At 42.1% G+C, this 25197-nt stretch overlaps 1 protein-coding gene across 3 annotated transcripts in view; it reads left to right on the forward strand.

The window, feature by feature from the left end:
- The first annotated feature begins 2707 nt into the window (after positions 1-2707).
- MTCL3 (MTCL family member 3) overlaps positions 2708-25197 on the forward strand; it is a 34367-nt gene continuing 11877 nt past the window's right edge. For all 3 annotated transcript variants that reach the window (XM_061474982.1, XM_061474983.1, XM_061474984.1), the window contains exons 1-4: positions 2708-3172; positions 5510-6501; positions 6795-7019; positions 9970-10128. In XM_061474982.1, the coding sequence (XP_061330966.1) occupies positions 5584-6501; positions 6795-7019; positions 9970-10128 (1302 nt within the window). In that variant the 5' untranslated portion in view covers positions 2708-3172; positions 5510-5583. The remainder of the gene's footprint in view (positions 3173-5509; positions 6502-6794; positions 7020-9969; positions 10129-25197) is intronic.

Here is a 25197-nt window from a genome sequence, read left to right on the forward strand (position 1 = left end):
AGAGCTTTTTTAGCAACATGCTTATCCTTTGTTATCTCCAACTGACTTTTCTTCCATGACTGTTCATTCTCTTTTTAAACCCATGTAGACCCTTATATTCATAACACTCTGTGCCAAGGAGTTGAATAGCTTAACCACAAGGACCATTTTGTATTCTGGAGTTCTTCTGCTTGTTTCTTTCCTTCTCATTTGCATCTTTGCATTACTTGTATGGGAAGGGACTGTGAGTAACAGTGAACCTTTTACTCTTGTTTACCTTCCTAACTAAAGTTTGTGGGGACTTGCATCATATTTCTTCTCAGTCACCCAATTTCCAGCTGAAGACTCCTGCTATACCTAGTCATTCCTTGAACAGAGCCACTTCAGACCCTGGTAGACCTTCTGTGTACCTCTCCTGTACTTCCATCATGCCTAATTTGAGATGGGGACCAGAACTGCTCTCAGTAATGAAAATCTGTGCAATGGAATAAGACTGAAGCAATAACAAAGTTTTTCGGTTTTTTCACCTTTTATCCCAAAATAATTTCTAATATTTTATTCCATTGTTTTGCCTAGAACTGACATTTTAGCCAATGTATTTATACAACTGTTAAGCATTATGTCAATGCTTCATTTCTGAATGGTAACAGTCAGAGAGCCCCTTGTTTTCTATGTGAAGTTAAGATTTCTATTTTCTGTGCATTTTTTCCATCCACAGCTTTTTAGAGACTCATATTGATCATAAATGGAACTCTTACTGTGCTAACTTTTCTATCAGGTCTCTTCATACTGGACTTATTCTAGGGTAGAGATAATTATTGCATCTATTATACACATGACCTGCTGGTGATGTAAAATGCCTACAGAGATCTAGCAGCAAATTTCCTAATGGAAATAGAGCTTTTATTAGCAAAAGAGTGCTTTGCTTGTGTAGATTATATCCATTCCCCCCAGAAGAATAAATGTTATGAGTAGAAGCATATTTTTTTGTCTGTGTCAGTTTTTACAACTGTGACGGCACTGACGGTTTAGGCAGAATAGAAGTATTGAGAACAAAGACAAAAATCCCAAGTGACACTGAGAGATGGGCAAGTTTTTCTACCGTAAGACTAATCTTTTCTATAGACAAGTGCCTGACAATATGGGTGAAGATAATCTGATGACCTGGTTTTCATTTGGGCACTACTGTGAGAAACTAAGGCTCTTTTTCCAAAAGCACAATAAAACCTGTGGGTGGTATGCAATGTCACCACATCCCATGTTTGGTTTACTATGGAAAGTCCTTCCAAGGATCTCATCTACCAAGGGAGCAGAAAGGATGCTAATCCCTGTACAGTGCTTAATGGTAGGGACTGATATCCTGGAGGATACTGTGTGGATGAAATATTATGTTATTGCGATGACCTCATCACTGCTATTTTGTATATTCACCGAGACAAGGAGCCCAGGGATTCTAGCAGAATCTACCCACCACTTTCATAGGAAAATTTCTCAGCTCCAACTCCAGAAACATTTTGTACTTTCATTCGTCCTGTTTTCAACCAATGATTCTGTTTAGTTGGTATGACTACAGTCAGCATTTATATTTATGAGTTTCAAAGGCCTAACAAATCATTAAATATGATTAATTTTAAAAGTAGCTTCTCATCATCCCAGTGTTTTTCTTCTTCAGCATAAATGTTCCATCTCCTATTTTCTGATTCTCCTTGACTCATCACATTTATATGTATATCAAGCTTATGTAGTCCCGGGGCTCAAGACTGGAAGACATGCATCTGCATGGGGAGGAGCACCTTCCCCCATCCCAGGATATGTTGTTTTGGATGTGTTGGGTCCCACTTGCCCTAACAGAGTAATAGAGAGGACTATGGAACAGGGGCAGCTGGAAAGAAGGCAGCTGTCTCCTCTGAGCTTGCCCTCCCCCTGCATGAGAGGGATGCATGAGGACCTCACATCATATACCTACAGATATGTACAGATACGTACATATATGTAGATACAATATATAAATCCGTGTGCATATATATAATATGTATGCTCACATATGTGTATGCTCACACATTTATGTATATAAGTCTGTTCAGTGCATTTATATATATATATATATATTTTGTAGATAGGTGCATGCATGTATGTATATGCTGGCATACCTATGGCACAAAATCCTCATTTAATTGTCCCCAGGGAGGAACTTCCAGCCTTAAAACAGTTTTCTCCTGGCTGGAGCAAAGTGCAGGCTGTGTCCTCCTGGTGCCTTCTGAGGCTGGGGCAGAGCCCAGGAGCCCACAGGCCCTGTCAGCTGTTGCAGGGAGAATGGTGTTGGAAAAAGCCCCAACACCAGCACTGCTTCCCTGAAGCCTGTTCTTGGTGGGTATTCATGCAAAACATGGACACGGGTTGGCCCAGGGCACTCCCAGGCACAGCCATGGGGTGGAAAGGTTCCCTCCTCAGAGGACAGGGAAAGGGAAAGGAAAGAAAGCTTTTTCCTCCACTTTTCTTTGTCAGTGATCGGGAAAGACTTCAAGAGTGAAATCTTATGAGTCCTCTGAGATGCTTCAGAGCAAAGGTGAATTCACCTCGTGATAAAATAAGCAGGTGAAAGAGATGATCACCTCTGGGATTTGCCCGTGGTAGGGTCAATGGCCCTGTAGTTCCCGTATTCAAGCGAATAAATAACACCAGGTAGTGATCCCCACCAGAGCAGTCTTTGTCTCTATTCCTCCTGGCTGCTGCTCTCCCACCGCGGGTGGAGAGAACGAACAAAGGAAAATCCCGTTACTGTCCCGGTGGCGCCCCGACGGGACAGAGCAGGCTCCCTGGGAGGGGGCACTGAATAATTGATCGGCATCGATTGCCTGCATGCGTTGGGAAGGGAAGCCGGGAGCATCCCCTGCATACAGCTCGGTCCTTCCCCCATTTGCTCTGTAATCCTATTCCATCATGTGCAGCTAGAGAAGGGGACGCAACTCAGCCTTCAGGCCTGGGCGGGGTTCTTGCGTTTAATCTTCTCTTTTCTCTTCTCTTCGCTGCTTTCCTTTCTCCCCCCTCTTTCCGTCTCCCAGGCCCAGTGAGGTCAGCTCATGAATATTACTTCATTTTCCTGAGCGGCTTTGGCAGCGCCGGGTACCTCGTGTGCGGGTGCCCGTCTCTCCGTTGCATGCATTTCGCTAGCCCGGAGGCAGACAAAGTGGTGGTGAGTAATGCGGAATCTGTAGACCCAAGCCTTTTATTTATTTATTTATTTATTTATTTCCATCTAGAAGGGAACGTTAGTCGGTATTCGGATGCAACAAACCTGCCAGGTATGAAGGGGACCTGCGAAAATCCTTCCGCGCCTTTTAAACCCTGACAAAAGGCAGCAGCTCTCCCAAAGCTTAAGCCCATCTCGACCTCAAAGGGATCTGGGAGAGCGAGAGGCGGGGGAAAGGGGCTGGCGGCGGGGAAAGCCCTGCCTGGAGCCACAGGCACGGGAGACCCTCACGCTGGCGGGTGGAGCCTCCGGACTTTTCCCTTTTGTTGCTGCTGCGTTTTATTTATGCGTTTTTCCTCCTGGACAGCTGTTCCCGACGGGAAAACCTGCGGAGACGCTGCATCCTGGCGCCACGTGGGTTTGCATGCCGGGGGGGGGGGGGGGGAAGGCTGTCTGGCTGAGTTCTGTGAGGACCGAGATTTCGGACTTAAGCTTAAACGGGCCTTTCGTTGTACCAGTTAGAAGGAAAAAAAGCTAAAAATAACACCACTCAAACAGCAGGCAGTGGCCGGTCCAGAACTGGGACAGGCGCGGTGCGGGTTGTGCTCCCGGCACATCACGGCGGAGCCGGATGACTTTGCTGCGGTGAAACTTCCCGAAAAGATCCAGTTATAGTGCAGGGTTCCTGATTTCATTTCAATTTTGAACATTAAGTAAAAGGCATAATAATGAGTACGGTGCAGGACCTAAGCTGAGTCATGGCTTTTTACAGTTTCTTTAGGTTTGGATTTAGAAAAGTGGTATTTTGTGCCTGCATAGCTCTAACAATATTGCAGGGATTCTGTTTGTGGTGGTTGATAGAGATACAAAGAAAATCTCATATAAAGTATGAATTTTGATAGGTTTACACTCCCATGCTACCTTTTTACTAATTAATGTCTGTGAATTTTCTGCCAAATTGTGTTGTTCTGAGTATTTCCAGTATGTTGGTTAAAAAAAAAAAAAATAAGGATGGTAATGACAGTGCATTTGGGAGGAAACCCTGTGCTCCTGCCAGTGAGAGCAGAGCAAACACAGCCTCATTGTTTGGTGTGTTCCAGGGAGTGAAGCAATTGTCAGGGTATGGTATAGTGTCTGCAAGTACTTTGCTCAGCTGTGTTTCTTTATTCCCTGTTCTAGTCAGGACTACTTAAGCTGCTTTCTAGAAGGGAATCATTAGGCCCTGTTAGGAATGCTTTCATTTCTACTTCTGCCCTCATTGTCCCTTTAGGGATAGCTGAATAAAGCCTGTGTGAAAACAGTTTGTGGATCATAGCTATTATTTCCAGAATATACTAAGGAACATTAGCAACATGATATGGCTTTTAACAGCCCTTTTAAATCTGTTGTGGCCATGAAAACTCGGGGTTTGTCACTAAGAAGGAAAAATGCCATGTGAGCACCCTTTGGCAAATACCCCACATCTCATGCTGGGTGAGGATATACTCCTTGCTTCCTTAGTTTGGAAAATCTCCTGGAGTGATTATACTTCAGTCCTATGTCAGCACAACCAGTTACGAAGTCTTAATTCTTGACAATGCTTCTGGAGGACAAACTGGGATGAATCGGAATCACGGAATGGTTTGGGTTGGAAGTGACCTTAAAAATCAAGCTATTCCAACCCCCCCTGCTACTGGCAGGGACACCTTCCACTAGACCAGGTTGCTCAAAGCGCCATCAACCTGGCCTAAGCCTGGGTTTAGAAGCTGACTGAATGGTCCTTTTCCTTTATGGTGCTCAATTTCTGACACTTTTGGAGGCCTAACCTTGTCCTGGAAGAGCACCTCTCAAAAATGAAGCGGATCTGTGGTCGCTTCCACGTGTGCAGCCCTTTGTACAGCAGCCCTTCCCCACTTGGCTGTGCTAGATGCCTGGAAGAGATGTTTCAGGTGGCAAACAGGAGTGGCAGCAACCCAGACCGGTACTTTGCTTGGTAGTGAGGTCAAGTGAGAGGGAAGGTTGTGAGTGGATGGAGATTCAGCTCGGATCCGGCAGCCCATGGCGTGGGGCACCGGGAACCAAATGCCCCTAGATGCGAGGGGAGCGGGAGCTGATCACAGACTGGGCCGTGCAGTGTGGCCTGCCTCCCCAGAGCCTCCCCGCATTGACGCTGGGCTTCAGCCTCGGCCGGCTCGTCCCTGGCCACCGCTCAGCCCGCAGATGCCCGCGGCTCCGGGATCGGATGCAGGCGGGGCGCAGCGGCGGCAGGGCGATGGCAGGCTGTTCGCCCGTGTCCCCGCCGCCCCGGGGCTCCCCTCTCCGTCCCCACCCCGACCGTCTTCTCCGCTTCTCCTCCCGCAGCTCTCAGGGCGGCGGCGGCGGCGAAGGCGGAGGACGCCGCTGGTGATGGACGTCTTCCCGAGATAGCCGCCGCCATGAGCCAGCCGCCTGCAGGGGGCGCCGCCGCCGAGCCTCGCCTCCACCCCGAGGGCAGCAGCGGCAGGAAGCAGCCGCGAGCCTCCTCTCCGGCCAGGGCCCGCGACACCCCTCCGCGCCCGCCGCCCGCCGCCGCCACCGCCGCCTCCCGCGTTCCGGCCGCCGCCGCCGCCAAGGCCACTTCAGGGCGGCCACCCCTGGGCCAGGCCCCCCGAGCCGCCCGCGGGCGCGCCGCCGACAAGCAGCCGCGCGGGGCCGCGCCGCCGGGAGCTGTCCACGCCTGCGCCGGTGCTGAATCGGCGTCCGCCGCCGGCGGGAAAGCCGCTGCCGAGGAGCCGCCGCGCACCGCCGAGCCCGCCGCCCCACGGGCTGCCGAGGAGGCGCCCCCTGCAGGAGGCGGCGGCGGCGGAGAGGAGCGGGAGGGGGCGGTGGCGCCGCAGCCGCCGCCGCCGCCCAAGCAGTGGCGGGTGAAAGCGGGGCGGTCTCCGCTGAAGGGCGCGGGGGAGGCGGCCCCAGCACCTCCATCTTCCTCGGGTGTGGGGAAGGGCCGCGGGGCGGCGGGCGGCGGCGGCGGGTACTGGAAGGAGGGATGCCTGCAGAGTGAGCTCATCCAGTTCCACCTCAGGAAAGGGCTGGCGGCGGCCGCCCAGATGCAAACCAAGGGCAGCAACCACAGCAGCAGCGGCAGCGCTTCCTCCGCCTCCTCCTCCGCGGCTGCCGCCCCGGCCGAGCCTCCCCCGGCCGCCTCCGCCTCCCCGCCTTCTGCCATGGCGGCGGCCGGCGCGGAGGGGCTGCGGCAGAGCGAGGCGGGTGGCGGCGGCAGGAGCGGAGCCCCCGAGGGCGCCCTCAGCCCGCAGCTGCAGGAGGAGATGCAGGAAGAGATGGAGAAGCTGCGGGAAGAGAACGAGAGCCTTAAGGTGAGGGGCTGGGGGTAACCGGGGCCGGGTGAGGGCCGGGCGGCATCCGTTTCCCCCGCGGAGAAGGGTTTCCCGGCCGCCCGCTCCCCCCGCACTAGCGCTGGAGGCAGGGTTAAGATGGCCCTGTTGCGGTCAGTGGCGCTTCTCTGCAGTGTTTTTAATGAGCCGGGTTGTATTTAGTTGGCGTCCCTGCGAGGAGGAGCTCCATTTTGGACGCCTTCTCCTATACGTGGTAACATTTGTGCTTATGACCCACCTGTTGCATCCCTGTCCCCTTGTCGCCCCGGTGCCAGAACGAGATAGATGAGCTGAGGACAGAGATGGACGAGATGAGGGACAGTTTCTTCGAGGAGGATGCCTGCCAGCTTCAGGAAATGCGCCACGAACTGGAGCGAGCCAACAAGAACTGCCGGATCCTTCAGTACCGGCTGCGCAAGGCTGAGCGCAAGAGGCTCCGCTACGCCCAGACCGGCGAGATTGATGGCGAGCTCCTGCGCAGCATGGAGCAGGACCTCAAGGTAGATGTTGAGCAGGTGTCGAGGGGAGGGAGCATCTCAAAAGGAGACATGGCCATGCTCGTGGTCCTCATGAATCAGGCATTTCCATCTGTTCTGTTGTACACCAGGTACCCAAACCAGCTTGCAGGATAGCAATGGCCAAGTGTACCTTGGTATTAAACACCCTTCAGTACATAGATGGTCCATTTTCAGCTTCAGTCCAATCATTTTTTGTGAAGTTAATGTGCAAGAAATGACTCAAATACAAATTAGGATCTAGTGGTTTGGTTTCTTTTAGGATGAACATGAAACATACCCTACGACTGCAAAATTAAACCAACCTCACTGAATAGTCCCCCTGACTTTGAGGGGATTACAGCACTCTTTAGTAAAGATTTCTTGGGACCATCAGATTGAATACTTGCAGAGTCACCACATGAAATCCTGACATTGCTGGTGTCAGTGGAAAAGCTGCTGATACCTTCAGTGAAGCCAGGATTTTCCACATCCACAAGAAAGCATAGACACAACCCATCAAATTTCAGTGTGTAATCAACTGTATTTCATCTGTAACATCAGAATGGACCACAACCCATTGTTGAGGAAAAGTGTCAGTCCTTGTTTAAGGCTTGATGTTGGTAAAGTATCAGTCATCTCAATTCTACATCTGAATGGTCCAATTACAGAAAAAATACATTCTTTCTTGCACTAGTTGGAAGTTGTTTAATTTCTGTTTTCATCTACTAGACTTTGTTAAAGGCTCCTGCTGAATTCCAACTTTTTTTTCAGTTGACTGGTCTTCTGCCATTTCTCATGGAGAACCTGTGGGAGGAGAATTAGATATTTTGGACATTCTGAATGATGCTTAGCTGAATAATGGAGACATGCACCTTTGTAGGCAGAACTTGAATGTGAGACTTCATGTCCCAAGTGAATGTTGTGAGTCCATCTTACAGAGCTGAATTCTTTGTTGGCTCAGTGTTACTTTGTAGCAGCAATTCATACACTTGCAGGGCCAGGGAGGAAAATGGTGAGGGCGCCTCTGCTTAGGGGCTCGCCTGCCATATAGAGATGCCAGTTAAGGCTTTAGGTTGAGCTGGGCAAAGGGTTCACTTGAATTAGGATTTCTCCCATGTCTTTCTCGATAACCATATAACTGATTCTTTGGAAAGGAATAGTGTTTTTGCAAAGTGTTCCCACAGATCATGAATGTGTTCTGCTTTGGAGCAGGGATGAATGCCTAGTTGAATTTGGGTGCTGGCTAACCATCGTAACTCATTCGCAGTTTTCTGTAATGTTCCCAAGCCCTCTTCTGAAGAATTTATATCCAAAGTAATGCTGTTCATTTTGCATAGGTAGTACATTAGGTGACATAACCCTTCATAGATACAATTTTGCACATAGCTGTATTAAAATGCATCTTGCAAGTTAGTCCCGTTTCCCATGTGATCTAGAATGCTCTGTAGGATTTCCCTGCATTAATTGCTACCCCACCAAATTTTGTGTCAAAAATCACTACCAGTAATGACTTTGTTATTTGGTAGTATTTACTTACCCAGCCTGTATCTATGGACTGAAGACAGATTCTGACAGGATGCTGTTAAAAATGTCCCCCATGATTTTCCATTTACTTTGGTTGGGCAACCAGATGAGCAGTTTAATACTGAGCGTAGGAAAAAAACATCAAGATATAGCCCTGTGGTGTGATTCTCAGCTCACCCTGCAGTCTCTTTGGAGTATGATTATAACTGAAATTCCCCTCCACTCAACCCTTTCTGTTAGGCATTATGGGTCTTGACTGCATGTATAGTGGGGGAGACTGTTGAATGATGTTTTGCTACACTGCAGTGTTGTATCTGTAATTTGCACACACTGGGTTTCTTGTCAGGGGAGGCTGAGTCACTAGCTGCTGCTGTTTCCTGATAGATCGGATTCTTCTTGACTGCTTGCTTACAATTATAATTTTGTTTAGAGTTTTAGTATGTTAAAGAGAATTCTTTGACACATAAAGATCATTCTAATGAAAGCCATAAAGATAGCTCTCTGAGCTCCCCTAGCTAATGGTAAGAAGGATTAATTATACTTTCTAATGTTCTAAAAAAAGCAGGAAATTAGGCTTTTCAAGTATGTGTCTAAATCACCATCATAACAGTGATTAGTATATATTTAAATATTTTTGGTGCATGATTATAGCTTCTGGTGGTTTCACAAAATACAAGGCAAGTGGTCTGAATGGCAAAACTCTCATTACTTTGTGTGAAGAAGAGGAATTAGGTTATGACAATGTGACTTTTAACTCCATTCTTGGGAAAATGTGTTAAAAAGATCCCAAACCAAACAAAAAAAAAAAATTAGTTTTCATTTTCATTTAAAATATTTGGCATCGTTTGAGTGACCACAAGGTCAGTAAAGATGTTTTTTGTGCATATTTTACTCTTTAAATGAACCAATAGCAGTTAATGCCAGATATTTAAGATAACTGTCCATGAAGAAGAGAGAAACTAACAGGGTCAAAATCAAGATGTGTCTGTTTGTTCTGTGCAAGTCACAGGTAAGGAAGGCTTGGAGAAGGTGAACCTGCTTTTAGATGCTTCTGCACATCAACTATTTGAAGACCATATACCTTTGTGCATTGCAAAACGTAAGCTAACAGTGGCTGAGAGAAAGTAGATTCTGCACTGTCTCCAGGAATAATGAAGGTCCTGTTTCACCACCAGCATAACAGAATCTAAGAGGGAGTTAGAGTTTAATGTCTAATGTGATTTACAGTAAAGTCCTCAGGAATTATGTACCATTTCTTGAAGCAGTTGACTTGAATTTGGAACCTTTTAGAATTCTTCCTGTGAGCATATTTATGTACCTGTTTCCTTACACATTGCTTCCATCACAACATCCAGAATTGATCTCTAAATAGTTACACTGCAGTAGTAATTTTTTTGTTATCTTTCTTTTGACATAACGTTTAATTTAGGTTGCAAAAGATGTGTCAGTGAGACTTCATCATGAGTTAGAAAATGTGGAAGAAAAGCGTACTGTAACAGAAGATGAAAATGAAAAATTAAGACAGCAACTTATAGAAGTTGAAATTGCCAAACAAGCACTACAGAATGAACTGGAAAAAATGAAAGAGGTTAGTGTTGCTATTTACTTCTACACAAAGTATTCGAAATTCTGAAATTCTTATTGCTGAACTAACTGGTTTTCTTCATATAACTTGTTTCGGGGTCACAAAATATGGCAGCCAAAAGTTGAAAGTTATAGAGTGCTGAAGTACACCTTAGTGATCGGGAGCTGAGAACAAACTAAAATATTTGATGTTTCCTATGTAAAACAGAAACCAAACTGTGGCTTTGCTTTTCCTATGCAAGGTGGGAAATGTGGAACTTATGGTAACAGAGTTCAGAGATGTTGAGACAATATACTTATGTTAATATACGTGCAGGAAGGGTGCTGAAGGGAGTCGGAGGCACCTAACTTTGCAGATCACGTTCCCCACGTTTTTACAAAGACCAGTGTTTTTGCCTTGCTAACTACTACTAGGGACTAACAGGCACAATGAGACTGGGGATCCGGCCACCTCCCCATCTTGTTCAGTCATGTTTGGAGTACTGTGAAGTGAAAGACTCTACCTGGCCTTTTAGTCTAAGCATATTTTTATGTTATATCTAATTAAACTTAAAAATTATGCCATTTGCCACTATATGGATGCAAGATCCTGTGCAATTAAGTAAGGAGAAAATTGTATTACAGCAGAAATAGCCTGGTCAACAGAGATAACAAAGCACACAATAAAAATAAACTGTTAACTAAGAATGACTTCTCAGAACAAATTTTAGAAACAGCTCTCCAGTTCAGTGTTTTAAATTCAATGAATGCCACTCATTTTCACTTTTAGTAATATTCCCTAGTAGGAATGCCAGTGTCTACTTTGATCTTGTATGAAGCAGAAGAGATGTGTTTCAGTTGTCAAGAAAGGCAGGAATTTTTTGGTTGTATGATAAGTTACACAATTTTTAGGAACTGCAAATGCTTACTTTAAGAGATATACTATTAAAAATATTCACGTTTTCTTTACAGGAACTGAATTTCAAACATGTTAGTAGAGGATAAACAGGTATTTTTGTTCCACCTTCTTCTGCTTTTTCAGATAATTACAGATTTGAAAAGGGCATGAAATCTGAGCCTTATTCAGCTTCTCTCTCCTCTGCCTGAGACTTTCTTCTTCTGTTTTCATTCTGGTTTCTGCCATCAAATGCATCTGTTTCCAGGACTATCTTCTGTATGAGAACATGATCTTTCTGTAATTATCCTTGCAATTTGTTGTTAAGCTTGGCTTTACTCCAAGTTTTTCTTGCCCATCCAGACTCTACCTTTTTGTAGACTCCCATTTATGAATCCTTTCTTCCTGCCCTCTGATAGTTCTTACCACTGTAAGTTTCTTTTGTCTTGCGTCTTCAGATTAAAGTGAAGTATAGTAGCAGTTTAATAGCTTGTGTTCTTCGGGTGCTGTGTACCTGCAGGAAATTAACCCAGTAAATAGGCTTCTATCATCAGTCTCATTCTCCTTATCCTGATTCTTCCCTGTGTCCCACTGTGCTCAACTATGGTTCTGTTGCTTTCATACAGCTCTCTGCTTCTTTCTTTTGCTAATATGTCTGCCTCTTTCTGTTTTTGCTGTTGGTATCAATGGAAGGATACTGGAGACTCCAGAAGAGGGTGTCATGTTTGAGCTAGGGGCTCTTCTACACAAGTTAATGAAGCTGAAACAGATGGACAATTACTACTGGCATAGAATAGGGCACTGAGCTAGAATGGAAAAATGCAGTAAGACTTTACACCAGAGTAGAAATGGAGTGGACAAAGAGTCAGAAATACATCCTTATGCTGAACTGGAGAGGAGAACTGCCATGCCCTGTCTTTACATGCATTATGATCACTAGGCAGGAGTTTTCATTTATGTGTTCCAAACAGGCTGCTGAGTCCCTTCTAGTAGAAAGCTGGTTTTCAGGCTAGGACTTTCAGCACAGCATGGGGGAAGCTGGAGGATGATTGAGGAGGTGCAAGTCAGAAAAATGCAAGTTTGAAGTGAAGCCAAATTATTATGCATTTTGCAAGCATGCTGTGACTTGGGGGACTAATGTAAGAATGCTGATAAAGAATACTAATTCTTACAGATTTGAATTGCAGAATCTGTGAATAAGCAACCCAATAAAACCAACCCAAAGCAATCTGAAGTGCATTAGAATTTTTCTATGACAAATGCCTTTTCTTCTTTGACAATTGAAGGGTTAGAGCATCTTAAATATAATTTTCAGATAGTCATAATGTTGATTTTCTGTTTGCTTGTGAGTTATTTCTTTTAGTTTCATGGGTTTACAATCCTTTCTCATTTCGGTGCAGCCATTATAACCAATGGAACCTCCTGCTTAAGGAAATTCTCTACTCAGCACATATGAAAATACAGAGTCAAGACCTTTTGTTTGGATTGTGATCTTCACCTTATTGAGCTTAGAATTAATGAGAGGGTTAATCTCCAAAGACAATGAAACATTTTTATTTTACAGCATAACAGTGCTCAGAGTGTGTAATGACTGATTTCTGTGGTTTTGCGTCATCAAATGTACTGCTAAACCAAAAAACTTTTCAATTCTTCTTAAAATCTACTTATGTATAACTGCCATGGGAAATTTCATCTCCCTTCATAATGCACAATGTGAGATAGCAGAGAATGGTTAAAAGACCTAGTAGAAAATGTTCGAGGCAGAAGTATAATTTTTTGTTAGGCAGTCTCCAGAACAGAACCAAAGTCAAAGTTCTCTTTGTGTAGATTCTTTATTGTTTTAAAAAACATGGCAGACTTAACTGGAAAATTATATAAAACATAAACGCTAGCAGATGTGTTTGTGTAGAGATAAATCTAGAGTTCTCCAGTGAACATTTGGGTGAATATAGACTTGTGACTGTATTTGTCCATTAATAGAGATATAGTTGATGTTTGCTTTCTTGGTTTGGAGCTTTTGGAAAAAATATTTATAATATATTCCATTTCAACTAGAAGTTGTGGATGGTAGCAGAAGCTTGTAAGCATCCAGGATTTGGAAGGTGTTCCAGCAAAGCATACATTTCTATAAGCTACTTTTCGGTCTCCCAACCCAAGTTGTTTCAGTTAATGTTATTCTTGTTTACATCCACACAGAAACATAATTTTTTTAATTGGCATTACCAGTTCTCAGAATTCATTTGTAGCAACTGCTGTTGATTTCCTCTTTATTATTTGTTATTATTAATTGGAATGCTTTTTGTGAAGCTGAAAATACTTTTTGTGAAGTAGAGAAACCCGCCTGGACGCATTCCTGTGTAACCTGCTCTAGGTGGCCCTGCCTTGGCAGAGGGGTTGGACTAGGTGATCTCCAGAGGTCCCTTCCAATCCTAATGATTCTCTGGTCCTGTGAAATGTTTCCTAGAAGAAAGAGAAGTCAACTATAGCTAGATGTATTTTTTTCAGATATAAAAAAATTAATGAGTTGTAAATTAATTCATTAGTATTAGTTAAGTAAAGTTCATTACTTCGTTGGTAACTACTTGTTAAAGCCTAGCTAACTCTCTTGTAGAGCTGATCATAGTGTGAACTAAGAATTCATTCATTTGCTCTAACTATGTAGGAAATGCTCCGTCAGCCATGCTTTAGATGGTTTGTTGTGAGACAAAGTATGGGGGAAAATATGACAGATGTACTGGACCTTGGGCTTTACAAATCCTCATTGCAATGTGGATATGTAACTGTAAGAGGCACCATGTTTTTCAGAGACATATGTCTTTCTAGAGAGAAATAGATTGCTCTGTTAGAGCTGTAACCTGGGTGGATAAAAGACAGCTCAGTTCTTCCAGCCACGTTAGGGTGATGTTGTCAATCTACCATTTGCTTCTTCTAAAGCTAAGTTATTAGCTCAGACACAGAGCTTGTGACAACTGTAGCTACATGGAACGTGAACCAGAGATGTGTTTTGTTCCTTCAGTTCACGCTGCGGGCAGAGGAGTTTATGCCTCCCTGCATGGGTCTGTGTTTTGTTGGAGTGGTACCTGTCTGTTAGTCGGTCTGTTTTATATGCTGCATAGAAATGGAAGAAGTCAGCAGGGTCTGGGGAACTGGGCACTGGACCTGGGAGGAGGAATCTGAATTCTATTCCTCATTTTGGTACTATCCTGCTGTGGGACCACAGGAAAGTAATTACACTTTTCTGCTTACTCTTTCAACCTTTGCTGCTCTGTTTATGCACAGGTTTGCTCTCTATATCTCTGAGTGCTCAGGCTGAACAGAGATAAGGAGAGTAGCCGGAAATTTTGCAACAAAAGGTGCTCTAAAAAAAAACCCCACGAACCCCCAAAACACCCCTCTCCAAAACCAAAAACCGGAGACCCATGAAAAGAACCGGTAAGGGATGATCCCATCCTAGTCCCCGTGATCACCAATATTAGCTTGTCCACTATGTCTGACAAAAATCCAGTGTGTGTCTCCTTTTTGACAGGCCTTTCTCTCTCTAAGCTCCTTCTGCCATTTAGCCACAAACACTTATTTTCAGTCTTTCTCCTATAGGTTAGAGTCTCAGGTTCCCTCTCGTGCACTTCATCCTGTGTGTGTGTTTTTTTTATCTCAATTATTTATTTTTTTTTCACAGTGTGTTTTACAGTAGTGGCTGTTTTTCTGTCTTCTGGTTCCTAAGTTCCAGTCTTGTCCTTCTCTCTCCCACTGCCTCCTTCCCTGCATCCGTCCAGCTCTTCATGAGTATCCAGTCTCCTCCCTGGATTTCAAGTATTTTCCAGTAAATTTTCCTCTTACTCTACTCCAAATATATTATCCTCATTTCCTAGTTACAGCTTCTCTCTTTTGCAAAATTTGTCCTTTCCTCCTGATTCTTCCACCCCCACATACAAATCAGTCAGCTTCCTTGTTTTTTTCTGTTACTTTCCTTGTTTCCAAGCTGTAGCTCTTCACTTTTGAGTCTGGACTGACAGCAGTGGAGAATTACTCTGGCTAGGAAATGGCAACTACATCACTCTGAGCACTGGAGAAAAGGTTTCTGATTCTAAATCTTAGCCTCAGCTATCCTGTCGTGTCTCTGTGATCCCAGCGAGGCTATAGCTCTGTGAATATTTGTGGATTTCTAGTTTCTGTTTGTTGCCCATGCTGTATGTGTACAAGTAACCGGAGATGGATGCTTGGTTGTGCTGCTTTGAAAGGGAAAGTTTGAGTCTCCTCCATCATACTGTCCCCCAAGCATTTACTAATTGTACTTCATGTTTTAATTTATCTTCAGGTTTTGAGCCTCATTTCAAACAGTTTGTAATGGAGGGAGTAGATACAAGGCAGAGAGATGAGACGCTAGTACGCCTGCTTATAGAGCTGATCAGCTTCAGAGGATCAGTGTAGTAAGCAGTACTCTTCGAAGAGTTACAGTAATTTACTTGCTCCTGGCACCAGATGGCAGCAGGGGAGGATGTAATAGGTTTCTCAGAAACCCAGTGGTTTACTGGATCCTTTGGAGAACCCAAGTACTAAGTCATATCAGCAATATTTCTACTAAAAGCACAGTTAAGCAGAGGGTTTGTGTGATCTGGAATCTCAGCTTGTTGCCTTATGAAAATTCAATTTTCTTTGGTGAAAAGAACAACAGGATAATAAGGAGGCTTTTTTAAAAAGAGATGAGAAACAAGCCTCTGCCTGAGTTTATACAGGAAAAAGCAAACCAGTCGTCCGTCTCCAAGCACAGCTCAGTGATTCTCTAAGCACCGCATGCCTGGAGATGCAGAACCCCTAGTAACTTCTGACAGACTTGCTTGTGTGAAATTGTTACCTTTGGTATCCTGCCCAAATATTTTGTTCCTTTAGAAACAGTGCTCAGCAGGGATGCTATTCATAATCTGTGAGGGTGTGATTCTGACATCTTTGCCCAGAGCACACTGCGATTTCACAGTGAGCAGGAAAAATAGAGTTTGCTTCAGTTTACTTCTTTGAATATGAGAGAAGAATTATAATGGAGTAAGAAATTAATCTCTCGCAAAATCTGTTGCAGTAATTCTCTGAAAATGTCGTGCCATAAACAAGAACAAATTATGTGCCTTTGCGAAGCAGTTTACACTTAAACCTCATAAAATTACATTTTTAATTATGTATCAGCCATCAGCAATTTACATGAGCCATTTGCTCCAAGAGAGTTTATCAAAACTGAAAATAAACAACCTGATGGTCAGTCATAATATAACTCGAAAACATATGTAGCAAATAGTGAATGATGGCAAAAGACTAAGTATCCATAAATATCTTTTTGTGAAGGGGTTTTGTGAGTAAAGGTGCCTAGGAGACTTTTTTTTTTTTTTTCCAGAGAGTCATTGAAACTGCTCTGCTGCTTTGTTGGTTCCTATTGCAATGTCTTAAAATTTGCAAGGATGTGTAAAAGCAGCGGCAGGATTGCTTGCTAATGGGAAAGTAATAATGAAAGAGTGGCAACTGTAGTGAAAAAGAGTGTACCTGGAATATTACTAATGGGAAAGTAATAATGAAAGAGTGGCAACTGTAGTGAAAAAGAGTGTACCTGGAATATTACTAATGGGAAAGTAATAATGAAAGAGTGGCAACTGTAGTGAAAAAGAGTGTACCTGGAATATTACTAATGGGAAAGTAATAATGAAAGAGTGGCAACTGTAGTGAAAAAGAGTGTACCTGGAATATTACTAATGGGAAAGTAATAATGAAAGAGTGGCAACTGTAGTGAAAAAGAGTGTACCTGGAATATGTTTAAAGCATCACAGAATAAATTTTGATCAATTCTTTTGAATCTGTAAACATAATACTGCTATTTTGGTTTGATGGGGGCATGGGAGTTCCTTCCTTGTGACAGGATGTTACCTTGTTTTCTTTCCTTTCTGTGGTGGGTATCAGTAGCCTTAGATTTGCAAGTTCTCTCATCAAAGTTCTTACCAATACTACGTACAGTCTTGAAGTAAAATCAAAGTCTCATTGCAATAAACTCCATTCTAAAGGAAAAAATAAAAGTAATGGCCACCTTAAAACAAACAAACAAAAAAAAAACAAAAGCAAACCTAACCAGAACAGAGGCACAGAATAAGAGCCGAGCTTCCAGACTCATAGGAACTATGTTTTAGAGAAAGGACATAAGTCAGCACCTGGGACCCTTTTTTTGCTTGGGTTATTCTTCTCAAAGTTATTTGCTACACAATTGCTTTCTTTAGTCAAAAACTGTAATTGTAAAGTAAATCAGGCTAAGGAAGGGTCCACACACTGACAAGAAATTGCTGGCACATCCCTTGGATGGTTTTGGCCTGGATCAGTTACCACTGCTTCAGTGCCTGGGCATGATGTGGGGTCTAGCCTGGGTCAGGGCTTATTCCTGACTGACAGTTTGGGTGTGGTCCTGCTTGTTTGGAAGGAAGCTGTAGGGAAGTTTAGCTGTATTGTCACTGTAGTTGAAAGGAGACTGAATGGGACGCTTCTACATCCCTGTAAAGTGTGACTGATGGTGACATCCAACTTGCCGAATTACCAGGAATGTCTTATATTATGAGCTTGGTTGAATTATTTTAATTTTTACAGTTTAACTGTAAAGCTAGCAGCTTAAATCTTCGATAAAATAATTGATTAGAAGCATCTGTAACAGTGCCACAGAAAGAGTTTTGAACTGGAACATTGGCTTGAAGGTACACCTAGATACCCTCAAAGGTTCATTTTCCTTCTGGCATGCTTCTAGGAATATTGTTGCGAAGTTCCCAAACTTTGGTCAGGTTTCATGCATTCAGAAATTACAAAGCCAGAACTGTATAATACGATCAGTCTGTCCTGAATAACCCCCAGCTATTTTAACTTTTCAGAAAAGGGTGCTGCTCTGTGTTAAAAATTGACAGCTGAGACCAGTGTACAACAACTCTCCCTGAACTGTCCCAGGAACAGTTAAAAATTTGGAACTCCCTTCTCATGTGAATTTGCTGAAAGTTAGTGACCAGCCAGGAAAGATATGTTCTTACAACCACACTAAATTGAAGAGTCCAGCATCAGTGTTTTGGTGCTTTTTGTTTGGTTGGTTGCTTTTTTTGCTTTTTTTTGCTTGCTTGTTTGCTTTTTTAAAGTATCTGCATGCTTAGGGTTGATATCACTTAGCTGTCTAAAAATTAAGCATTTATCTTAAGTTAGGAATTTGACCTCCCTCAAAGTAAAAAGGCACACTTTTGAAGTGATTCAGTCCACTTGTCTGAGGGTGGTTTAACTCTGTGTAGAGGCACATCCCTTTCTAGTTACTGTACAGTGAACTTTTGATATCTACATCCTAGGACAGAATTAAGCCTTTTGGTCGTAAAATTATCCTTGGACATTATTTCAGCTGATTATCTTCTATGACCCTGTAGTCTTTTTCAGAGATGTGGCTTTTCAAAAGATCTTCTTTATTCTCTAGGGTTTTCCTGTTGTCTTAGCATAGCTTTCACCCCTTGTTCTTACATGTGTATCTTTGTATTTAGTCATATTAAACCAGATATTTGATTGCACCAAGGTTTGTAACAGTGACTGTCCTTTTCAGTATTTAACATTTCTCCAATCTTTACTCTATTTGCAGTCTTTATCCAATATGATTTTGTTTTTTTCCAGGCAGCAGCAAAAAAATAATTAGTTACACAAGAATTGATTCTTGTGTAACCCTATTAGCACTGCTGTGGCATTAATTTGCAGGTGATTTGCTGGTTCTTGACATTTATGGTAAATGATGAAGAGTCTGATGTTTGTTCATAATAGCCAGTTAAAAATGCATCCCAGTGATCAAATATTTATAATGAGCTGAAGACTGTCAAATTCATTTCAGAGCGAGATTTTCACATTTATAGCAAAGGGAACATTTAAATAACAGTCTCTAAGTCAATCTCTACATGAAGGTTTTAAATCAGCCTAACAGGCACAGCCTCTTCTCTTGCTGAGAGTAGCATTTCACTTAAGAGCCTGAGTGTGTTTAATTAAAGGCGAAGAGTCATCTTTTAGGAGGAAGAGGCATGGGGATCAGTCACAGGTCTTCTGAGCCTTTTGTAGTCAGTGACACTGCTTCAGACAGCACTGCAATATTCTCCTTCCCCTCATCTCCATCTTTGCATGGTTGAAATACCCCAAAAAGGACTAGGTGCAGGCTTATGGTAGACTGGTACCAGAGTGAGAAAGGTAGGTGTGGGGATGCCCCAACTGCTAAAATGTCTTCCTTCTATTTTAGCTTCTAGCCTCCATGGTTTATTTTTCCAGAGCACCTTACCTGAGCTGCTCAACAAAATTTAGATTTAAAGTTAGATTTAATTTGTGGCAGCATCACACTGGTATAGCTTTAGAGCACTGTGGAGTCTTATCCTGTTTTCAATAACCTGAGTTCTATGAGAGCTGTCTGAGCATTTAATTCAACTATTCAGTATGAAATGAGATTGAAAGCAAATGTACATGTGTGATCAGCCCACAGCTTTGCAGAAGTGGCTTCTGTACACATTTTGAGCAGTATAGAAGTACAAACCATGTGCAGCATCATTCTTTTCATTACTCTTAAATTTCAGAATAACCTTTTGTTTGTTGTTGTTGGGATATGGCAAATACTCTTTGGTTTATATGCATACATTTTTGTAATCAAGGCAATGAACCTAATCTGGTTGCTCAAGCTTTCCCGTTCTCATGAAAATTTATTTGGAATCTCTTCTGAGATCTGCAAAGGCTAAAAAACTCTACATGTGTGCAAAAGAAAACTTTTTTTAGATTTGGCCAAATCTTTTATGCATTTAATTCATAATTGCCATATCCATGTCTGTGGCTGTGATTATTGCTATTGTTATGTGATGGTATTTTGAACTATGTTAACATAGTGTCTATCATACTGGCAATCCCAGATAAAGTCTGGGACAGCGCTTTGTACTAGGCATTGTGCAAACCCTGGCAAAAAGGCTGACTCTCTTCTCCCTGAAAAAGACAAATAGCTGAGCTGACAAATAAACAGCTACCTAAGGAATAGGTTTAGCTAGCATGACTAGCAACGAAACATCTTATGCTGCACTTTCGCTACAAGATATTCACGGTGTTTTGAGATTTGCTTTTGCATTTGAGGATTAGGGAGCTGAGTGTAAGCTGACTGTGATTTCAGCATCCATAATAAGGTGTAGTTAGATAGTGCTGGGGAACTAAACATGTCTGGCTCTTTAATCTTTTGAAAGGTTCAAATGTCAGGAGACCATCTTCCTCTTCAGAGAAGTTGCTTCCACTATTTTATGATATCCTGGTGGATGAAGAACTGTAATCACAGTAACCAAAGTATCAGGGTTTGGCCAGCTATTTGACCAGGTCATATGGAGAGCTTTGAAAAGGCAGCTTTTATCTTCCACTGCTCAAGATGATCCTGTTTTTTGCAAATAAAAAAAAAAGAAGGAAACACGAATGTGCTGCTTCATTTTATGCATTACGAAGAATGCTTTTACCTAGATATACCACAGAATTATTTATCATTTACTCTAGCAATGTGCTTTTGGTTCAAAATGCAAGAGGTTAAGTGAAAATGTTGTGTAACCTTTTTTCTCCTCTTATTTTTTATTTTTTAACTGGCAAATGAATAATGGTAAAGGATCTGAAAATGCTAGCTGAAATAACTCCTTATTAAATGCAAGTGAAACAGCACAAATATTGGAGGGCAGCTCCTTTCTTCAGTAACATGAAGACATTCAAAAGATTATGTAAGAACTATTTTTCTCTCCATGGTGAAGTAGTAAAGATTCTTTTCATTTTGTATAATTTTAAAATATGCCAGTTTTAATACAAAGTGAGCATTGCTAGAGCTAGTAGGGATATACTTAGTGTGTGCTTCATGGATAGGGTGTTGTGCTTCTTTGCATTTCACTTATCCACTGCTTTTTTTTTTCCTGCCTTAATTTTGCAAGCAGGTGGAATACTGACATTCTCAGGACTGCTTCTGCTCTAGAAGGGAGGTGAAAGAGGTAAAGCCTTGTGTCATTCTACATCCTTGTGCCAGTGGCAGACAAAGCCAGTGTCTCAAATTCGTTGCTGGCAAATTGCACTGGTAGACTTGCAGAATAAAAGAGACACTTTAAAACCAAAGTTTTTTAATTTTTTTTTTGAGAATATTAATATTCAATATGTCAACATGGATAGTGTCCATTTGGTTTTTCCTACATTTCCTAAGACATTGAATTAGAGTCAGTGGCAGTAAATTAAGAAATCTTTTTGTGTCTGTTGTGATCCAGCCTTGTGAGCTACTCAACTGTATTGACTGAAGGGAAAATGCACTGAGTCTTAGGGCATATTTCCACTTCCCTTTTCATAGTCACTCTGTGCCAGACAGAGGCAAGTATGTGCCACCCAAAAGCTGTTTAATATTCAGCAACATTTCAAGACTGTAAAGATGGTTTTAACTTTGCTCTGGTTTTGGAAGTTCTGCAGACCTGTCACAGCAGTTGGGAGGCAGCTAACCATGACCGTGTATAGTACAGTTGTGTGCAGATGAGAAGGTTTGGTTGCAGCTGTGGAGATGCAAGAAGCCTTTGCCTTAGCCTGCTCTGTGAAGAGGTGTAAGGGCTGTTAAGGGGGCTTTGTGCACCCACAAATCCCTTTATGTGACAGGAATTCTTCCTGTGGTTGCCAACATTGATTTTTTAGATTATATACCCCCAGATCAGGCTTGACTTGTCAAACTTAAGCACCTTGAAAAACCTTAGTATATTTTACATAGGGCTTCTTTATGAATTGTTGAGTGATTTATTGTTGTTTAGGATTTCATTTTACAGCTTTCCTACTCAGTGAAGTGTGATGCTATTATTTCAGCGTTGTGTTACTCTCAGAGTAGATTTCTGGCCTTTTTACACCTGAGAAGCACTGATCATCATAGGACTGCACATTTGGCTTGCAGTTTAAGTCTGTCAAGAGAAGGATTATACCATCTGGTCTTGAGAAGTGCTTAGCAGCACCAGCAAGACATTGGATAAACTCCAATGAAGGTCAGTGGAGAATTGATGCTGCTGAACATTGCAACAGAATCGCTTGCTGCATGTGCTCTGCTGTGACTCTAATATGAATATTACCTGTGGTCTTATCTAAACTGTGGACACCCACATAGCCCCATGTGTGTTTGTACAGTGAGTGCTAGCATAGTCAGGTCAAATCCAGTTTTACCTCCTTGTCTTCCAGAGGTAGATTATACAATATACATGCCCCAGTTGCTAGTCTTACTATCCCCAGTGTTGTTGAAATACTTCATTACTATTTGGGCAGTTTAGCAAAGTCTCCATTGTAGAAATAGTCTTATATGCATTGTTTGTTTATTCTTTTCTTCTGCAGATGGGTAACTTGATTCAAGGTTATTAAGACTGTAATGCTGTCTGGTAAGCATTACAGATCAGATACTGTAAAAGCACTTTTGTTTTTCTTACTTTGCCTTTGTCTTTTTAACTCAATCATTGAGTGTACTCAGTATGATTTTTTAAAATTCTATGGAAGAAAAACTATCTGAGCTCCCAAATTCTCCTTCACAACAAGTTTTCAGAGTTCTGCAATACGAGGGGCAGATTTTTTGCTAGAGTTGAGAAAACAGCAGGGGTGTCTTTTAATGGCACTACAATATGCTTTGTGTCACACTGTTACATGGGAAAAGGATTAGCAAGTGGTGAATTGTATTAAAAGATGATCTAACACAAACATTTTTGAACAAACAGGTTTTGTACATGAAGATGGCTGAATCACTCATTTCTGACATTTGTTAGTATGTCAAAGCAAGCAACATGCAGGAAGTTTTAATAGTGCTCAGTTGCAGGGATAACATGAAGATTCACTTGCAGGAGTCTGGGTTCCCAGTTTTGATTTTGTCATATGTTTACTTGAATGGTTGTTTGTTTTTTTTTCAGTTTTGCTTTGATGAATTTCTTTCATTAGCAGCAGTAAATTGTTTAATGTTAAAAATTGGATTGGAAGAGTGGAGTAGTGCAAGTCTTGAGAGAAATGATAGAAAGGGTAGCCACTGTAAATTGTGAAGTGTACCTCAGAAAAAACTCTCAGAAATTTATTTACAGTGGGATGTATTGCTTGATATGTGGCATTCTTCAGTCAGTATGAGCGTTGCCTCAGTGCTTTAACATGATGTTATAGGGTACTGTGACTTTGAAGGTGTCATCTGTCATCAGAGATCTGTGCAGGAGAGATCTTAACCTCTAGTGATCAGAAATTGTCTCATTTTCACAAGAAAAGAGATCATAGCAGTTCCAGCTAGGCCTAATCCACTTACCCAAATTATCCTGCTAATTGAATTGTGCACATTCTTCATTGCTTTCTACTACAGAATTCTGTTGCTAAACACCATCATTTCATTGGTGAATGGTACAAGCTTCACATATGGTTTGTTGTAATTCCGGTAGAACAGACTAGAAAGGAGTGCCTAGTCATTACAGAGCCACAGCTATTGTTGTAATTAAAATGTTGCTATCCTAACTACAAAAAGGAACAGAAAAAAATATGGAGAGAAATGGGAAAAACAGATTTTTCATTTTATGTCAAACCTAGAAAATACTTTTGCTCTGTGTAGGCTTGTTTGGATTTTTTTTTTTGTGGGGGTTTTTTTCCTGGGGGGGAGGGGTCTGTTGATTGGGCTTTGGGGGGTGGGGGGTGGTTTTTGGTTTTGTTTGGTTTTGTTTTCATAGAATAGAGTCATAGAATAGTTAGGGTTGGGAAGGGCCTTAAGATCATCTAGTTCCAACCCCCCTGCCATGTTTTGTTTGTTTGTTTTTCTGTTGTGTTTTTTAATTTTTTTTTTTGTTGGCATAGAAACTTTTTCATGTATCTCTTACCTTCTGAAAAGTTGTAGGACACTCAAGAAGTTGCAGCTCAGCATTTCAGAACCTCCTTAAATCTGGAGAAATGCTGAGCTCTTCAGGGTGAATAGAAGGCATTTATGTAATCAAGTAGAAATATAGTCTAACTATCCCCTATTTGTTTTATCAGTGGGTGGTATTGGCAAGAACCTGGAGAATTTTGCAGTGCTAACTGATTTGAAAGGGTTTTTTTTCAAACTGATAATACATAGTGGTATGATTAATGGTAATACTGAGGAGGAAGCTGCTCCTCTGAAAGTTTAACGCTTTATAAATTTGACAGTTCAAAAAGAAAAATAACAAAAAACTCTCCACATGTGTATACCATTTCCACAATAGGATAACTGCTGGGAGACCCTGAAGAATAATTTTGTTTGTAGACTGGATCCTGAAAGTGTTGGCTTTATATTTAAAGGGAAAAAGTGAAGTTAATTTAACTATTTTTCATGTCTTTTCTGGATTCCTTTAGAAGCTTGTAATTCACAGCTATCTAGCTATCACAGCTAATGATTTTTGATTGGTTTTATTGTGTTGTCTACTGAGAGCATTCAGTGTTTTTGCAAGAGATATACAAATTTTAATTCTGGTTCTTAGTGGACCCATCTGTGAATTTTGGTTCTGATTCTGAATCTGAGGTTGCTTTTCTTAATTTCTGTATAACTGTATAGTAAATTTGAGCAAAAAACCCTTGTGAGAAATGATCTCTTTTGCTTGCTCATATTTATATGTGAGTCATTTCCATGGCATTGATTTTCCTTTGGAACAGGCAGTCCACAAATTTCATATTTGTTATGGTGATGATCTGCAGAACAAAGAGAACAAATGGTACCAGCGGGCAAATAGTGCACAGGATTGTTATGTACAGCATACCTGCCCACTGTACTCTGTTCCTTGAGGATTATGAGCACATTTTAGTTCCCCCTGTATGGAACTGGATAGCTTTTAGATTCAGCCTGGCTTGTGCAAGGAAATGCATGTTTTTCAGTGGCACAAAGGATCCTGCTACCAGAGAATAGTCTCAGATGGAGATGCTGTTTTTTGTATCACTGTCCTGCCTCAGGCCTACATTTTACCTGGGGAACAAAAAAACTGGGAATAACTGCAAGTGGGGTGTAATGTATTAACATATTCTCTCACTCGCTTTCCTTTCTCCTGCTGTTTTCTTGATGATCTGTATTGAGCATTGACAGCAGGATGGTTGCAGTTCGTTTCCCCTGCTACCACTTGCCCCCTAATGAACTTTCTATTGTCAGCAATAATGAGATTTTTGCTGGATATGCTAGTAGGCTTCCATCCCAGTGCTTCCTGC

The sequence above is a fragment of the Pezoporus flaviventris genome, unplaced genomic scaffold, assembly GCF_033815535.1.
Source record: "Pezoporus flaviventris isolate CSIRO_AGI_PZ_B2104156 unplaced genomic scaffold, CSIRO_AGI_Pfla_v1 ptg000081l, whole genome shotgun sequence".
NCBI classification, from domain to species: Eukaryota; Metazoa; Chordata; class Aves; order Psittaciformes; family Psittacidae; genus Pezoporus; species Pezoporus flaviventris.